At 42.6% G+C, this 5,786-nt stretch overlaps 1 protein-coding gene across 1 annotated transcript; it reads right to left on the bottom strand.

Annotated features, from left to right (window-relative positions):
- Nucleotides 1-277: 277 nt before the first annotated feature.
- LOC130077440 (uncharacterized) lies at nt 278-3,095 on the bottom strand. Its single transcript, XM_056242676.1, has 2 exons — nt 2,778-3,095; nt 278-1,004 (listed from the first exon to the last, which is right to left on the bottom strand). The coding sequence occupies exons 1-2, from the start codon at nt 2,915-2,917 to the stop codon at nt 278-280; spliced, it is 867 nt and encodes a 288-aa protein (XP_056098651.1). The 5' UTR covers nt 2,918-3,095.
- Between the last annotated feature and the right edge of the window lie 2,691 nt (nt 3,096-5,786).

Here is a 5,786-nt window from a genome sequence, read left to right on the forward strand (position 1 = left end):
TTGTCTACATACACATTGTAGCCACTCCCTAGGGATGATTTGTTCATGAGGGACATAACCGAGTCGTATGCCAGTCCTACACCAGAAGCAAACAAAGACTTCCCCGTGTATACAGCGAAGTCTAAAGTGTACCCAATGCTGCTGTCTGCCAGCACAAAAAGTTGGCTTCGCCTTCATATATTGGGTCATTCCAGTGTGAGCCTTTGTTGCCACCATCCTCTCGTCCACTGAAAGGTTCTGCCGTGGGTGATAAAATGCTCTGCATGCATGTTTGATGTCATCTAAAAGGGGCTTCATAAACTGGTGTCCCTCTCTTCCGGTCGTTGTGGACATCTTCATCAGGGTCGCTCATGTGGATGTTCCAGGAAATGACCTGATACCTGTCACGTGCCATCACTGAGTGGGGAAACTGTTGGCTGAAAATGGTATTTGTCCTCCAGTAGTCCCGGATATTTGTCAGTCTCACCAGTGCAAAAAAGAAAGTCAGTCCTAAATATTTGAAAAATTCTTCAACAGTGAAGTTTTTCCAGGAATATTTTTTGCCACTGGCAATGTTTTTTGCAGCATTTGTGTTTGTGTTATTACACAAAGTGGTTGCTGCACTGTCACTGACAAAAAGTTTGAAAAGGTCCAATGGTGTGTATATGGATGTGGGGCTGAGCTGATGTCCTGGCTTTCTTGTTGGGACGAACCTTTTGGGCACTGGAGGGATGTCTGGCTGACTCTCACTGTTCCATGATGGAGTTGGGGCTGCTGGCTGTGGTGATCTAGAACTCGACCTAGTGGATTCAGAACTCTGTCGACCCCTCAAGCTGCCGGATCTGGATCTGGATCTTGACCTTGACCGCGCTCTCCCTCGTGACCGTGACTGCAGCCTTCCATGACCCATTCCTGGCAGCTGCTGGGATGCTGCAGCAGAAGTGGAAGGGCCCTCCTCAGCGGAAGAATGGGAGCTTTCCTGTCTGGCTTGAGTGGGTGGGCTGGTGTCTTCTTCATTATCACGACTGTAAAACAAATAAATAAAGCAAAATATTAGATCATACATATCAGATCAATGAATGTTTTTGTATTTTATTTCTCACATAAGATAACAATGGCTGAGATTGCTACTGTACACCCAACCCACCACAGCTATAAGGTGAGCAGTGTTGAAAGCCCTACCCCCACTACAGCATCCTTGAGACATTCTCTCCACAGCTAAAAGGTGTGACCTACCCCCCACTACAACATCCTTTGTGTGTATCTCTAGGTAAAATCACTAAACCTCAGACAAAAAATGGCTGAGAAAGTGTAATCCACAACTCTTACTACTCTGTAACAAACATAGAAAAACGAAATACTACTTTTACAGAACTTATTTTTACATATTTAGAAAACGCTACTGTGCGCATTTCTATTTTATCGTATTACTTTTTTTTAGGGCTGGGCAAGTTAACGCGTTATTATCGCGTTAACGCATTTATTAATTAATGCCGACAATTTTTTTATCGCACGTTAACGCATTTTTTTTTATCATTATTATTTTGAAAGTCCGTTGCTCACTGGCTCTGAATACACATAGGCCTACAGTCAAACCATGGATCACAGGAGGGGTGGGATGTTGGTCAGCCAGCAAATAACCCACCCAAACAAGCAGTGGAGGGGCTTTGGCAGGTTCTCTCAGGTGAACAGAAAGGGAGACAGCGCTCCGCGAGTGAATGACAGGCGCTCTATGGATAGTAACTATGGCAACGGCTTCTGTGCGCTACGCAGCTGTAGCCTTTTTAACTTAAATTAAAATTATACGTAACTTTACCTGATAGGCCTGCGTTTAGTTTAGTGGAGATGCGCTGCCATGTGAATTCCCTTCTGTTGATGACGTCCTGATAACTATTTAGATTGTGGAAACTCACAAACAGCGAGCCGAGGATCAGTCTCTCTTCCAATGATTTGTGCTGCGCGTCGTCAATTCAACTTCGGCAACGGGAGGGCGCGGGCGCGTGCGTGAGGCGAGCATGACCGCAACAGTTTCACAGGAACACACTCGCTTGTCGCACTAGCTTGTCGGTTCTAGCAATCACAGCGCTTGCGGTACGCGTATAATTGACGCATTGTTACATTTTTGGAGAGGTGCACGTCAGGGTGCGCGCGCTACACACAGCAGGTACGTAGCTACGCCGTGAGTTCGACGCAGAAGTATAAATTGGGCTTTACATCTGTTTAATGTAATCTAGTGTACGTGGGAAACCATGTCATGACCAAACCTAAGCTACTATCAGAGAAGTAACGTTGGTCGACTTATATCTGTAGTAGTGGTCATGACCTCTGACTACATAGACTGTTTCTGCTGCTCCCTGATAAAAGGTACCTGTTGATACCTGTTCAGAAAAAAAAACAAGAAAACTGGACTCGTTTTAACAAGCTAGATACAAGGTAATGCCCTGGCAGTGGCATAGCTTTGTTTTAATATTTGATTTGATTACATTAATGTTTAAGTTGAGATTTACAATACATATTTTATTGCTACTGTGTAAAGGGAATACTGCTGGTATAAAGCAGCTTATTTGTTTAAAGTTTTGGCAAACCACATGTTATTGCACTTTTGTGTATATAGCAGTACATTTAAATCAAAAGTGCGCAATACACTACTTTAGAATTCATTATTCACTCTTGCGCGTAACAATGCGATTAATCACAATTAATTCATGCGATTAATCGTGATTAAATTTTTTAATCGTTGCCCAGCACTACTTTTTTTATTTTTATACTTTTACAGTAAATAAATAAATGGCACTTACTCTTCAGCGGGGTCTAGACCATCCTGGTAATCTAGTTCCTCATCTGTCAAAAAGCTCTCTTCTCCTGAAAATCCATCATCCTGCATGGCATCAAAAAAGGCCAGCGCTTGATTTGCATCCATGTTTCTCTGACGATCCATTTTTCTCTGTGTTTCTCTGTGTATCCTTCAAAACAACTTTTCGTGCGTCTCTCTCTCTCTCTCTCCTCAAAACTACTTTGCCGTGCGTCTCTCTCTCTCTCTCTCCACAATATCAGAGCTTGGTTCATGCGTAATGACGCACACCAACGTGGACGACGGATCAGCCTGTCATTGGTCAACAACCTCACGCAAAGCATCACGTGATATCCAAAATGGCAGCTAGCATCGAGCTAGCGGCAAAAATGACGGATAATTGATAAATTATGGACATCAAGTGGATAAATCTTGGATGTAAGCGTTTGGATTTATTGCTGAAAAACTCCGAAAGGAGGCACAAGTTCCAGGCTGGATAGAAAACCTTCTGTAAAGGCTACAAAGACACCACCGTGACGGCTAGCTCGTTAGCTTTCTGCTGGAAAAAAAACGGTAAGAAAATCGATAAAACTTTCATCAAATAATATAAATATTTATCGGAGGTGCCGTGTGACGTCGTGGACGATGCCGTCGGGCTCTGAGGGTTAATCGTCTTACCTTTTAAACGTGCCTCACAAACGGTCTGTTCTGCTGTAACTCTACCGCGCTGCTGCTACTTCCGGGAACTATTGAGAGGCTCCGCGAGCCGCCATTGCTGTAAAAAAACGTTCCATTGGAGTCAATGGAGTTGTCGCAACTCTCACTCTATGGGCTACGTGCACAGGCAAAGGAACAAACTTCCGGTTTGTCTAGAAGTTGGCGTATACATTTCCAGTCGTTCTATTTACATCCTAGCATCCAAAGCAGAGCCGCCGGCGTTGTTTGCAAAATGAGTGGTGCTGGTGTACGAAAGAAGTACAATGTACGTGGTACATTTAAACTGATGAAAACTGTGGCCGGCTCAAAGGATCACTGCTGTGTGCCAAGTTGCTCGGCTTCAAGTCGACACAACAGTGTATTAAGTTTTCATCGGTTTCCTCAGGAGGCTATCCTATGTGCTAAGTGGCTGCACAGAATACGGAGGGCGGAATTTACAGTCACTCAAAACACGAAGGTATGCAGTCGTCACTTTGAAGAACATTTAATCCGGACGACTGCTAAGGGTAGACGGGTTTTATCACGTAATGCAGTGCCATCGTTGTTCCACTGGAACGATTACTCTGTGAAGAGACGTGCCGGGGTTTGGGAACGGCGTACTAAACCCTCGAGTCCAGAGCCTGAGCTGGAGGACATCGAGGATGAGGCCATCCCAGATGAGGAAGCCGTCCCGATGGAGCACGAAGCCCGACCCACCGTTTGTGTTGACAGGGAAGAGTACGAGAGGATGAAGGCAGAAATTGAGGCCTTCAGAGAACATGTCCAAACTCTCCATCTAAACAATTCGTTTGGACTTCAGCGATTTGCCTCGTCACCTGAGGACATTAGATTTTACACCAGGTAAGATTTACAATCCCACTTTCTGTTTTCAGTGTTGGACAGTAACTAAGTAAATGTAATCCAGTACCTACTTTTCTTGGGGAGGCTAATTATGTGAATTACTACGTAATTGTTATTGTTTGCTCTGGCCTATCGGTAGTGGATCCTAGTCTGTCATTGCAATGGCCACTATTATACTTGGGCTATGACCCCTCTGTGCACAATATTAATGTTATCATAACCAAACTCAACACAGCATCAGTCGAAACATTTTGCATTTACCTTTAAAAATAGAAAACAATGAAGCAATATAAAAAAAAAAAAACATTGAACAGAATGAGAGGCTAGGCTGTGTAATTTCAACAGCAGTGAATATTAAGTGATTTACTTTCACTTATGTACAGTATTTGTGTACTTTGTCTGCCATTGTCCGTTTCTATGTGTTACTACAATTTTCTCCGTTTTCCCTTTCTCATGAGGATACTATTATATATTTCAGATTCCCATCTTACAAGCACCTGATGGCGTTTTGGAGCCTGATAGAGAGGCAAGGCAAGGCAAGGCAAGTTTATTTATATAGCACATTTCATACACAATGGTAATTCAAGGTGCTTTACATAGAAAAATCAAAAGAAATAGGAATAATTAAAACAGTTAAGAATAAAGAGATTAAAATAATCAAAAGAAATAAGAATAATTAAAACAGTTTAGAATAAAAAATTAAATAAAATACAGTACAAACAGTCGGACACAGTGGCACAGTGCTCATTCAGTAAATGCATAGCTAAACAGATGTGTTTTGAGTCTGGATTTGAATGTGACTACTGTAGGAGCACATCTGATCTCCTCTGGAAGCTGGTTCCAGCTGCGGCTGGCATAGTAGCTAAAAGCAGACTCTCCTTGCTTAGAGTGAACCCTTGGTATTTCTAGCTGATGTGATCCTAATGATCTGAGTGATCTGTTGGGTTTATATTCAGTGAGCATATCTGCAATGTATTTAGGTCCTAGGCCATTAAATGATTTATATACCAGTAATAATACTTTAAAATCAATCCTAAATGTAACTGGGAGCCAGTGTAAAGACCTGAGGACTGGTGTGATGTGTTCATATTTTCTGGTTCTGCTCAGGATCCTGGCAGCAGCGTTCTGTATGAGCTGCAACTGTCTTATGGTCTTTTTAGGAAGGCCAGTGAGGAGTTCATTACAGTAATCCACCCTGCTGGTGATGAAAGCATGCACAAGTTTCTCTAAGTCTTGATTGGAAACAAAGCATCTAATTCTTGCAATATTTTTCAGATGATAGTATGCTGATTTAGTTATTGATTTGACATGACTACTGAAACTAAGGTCTGACTCTAGAGACACACCAAGATTCCTGACTTGATTTTTAGTTGTTAGACCCCTAGCGTCAAGGTATGCATTCACCTTGAGAACTTCATCTTTGTTTCCAAACGCAATGACTTCAGTTTTGTCTTTGTTT

The sequence above is a fragment of the Rhinichthys klamathensis genome, unplaced genomic scaffold, assembly GCF_029890125.1.
Source record: "Rhinichthys klamathensis goyatoka isolate OS25496 unplaced genomic scaffold, OSU_Roscu_1.1 h1tg000740l_1, whole genome shotgun sequence".
Lineage (NCBI taxonomy): Eukaryota > Metazoa > Chordata > Actinopteri > Cypriniformes > Leuciscidae > Rhinichthys > Rhinichthys klamathensis.

Coding starts and splice junctions, on each gene's coding strand:
- LOC130077440 (XM_056242676.1), bottom strand. CDS start 2,917: ATGGATCGTCAGAGAAACATGGATGCAAATCAAGCGCTGGCCTTTTTT. Junction 1,005..2,777: donor GGTCTAGACCCCGCTGAAGA/GTAAGTGCCATT, acceptor TTTGTTTTACAG/TCGTGATAATGAAGAAGACA.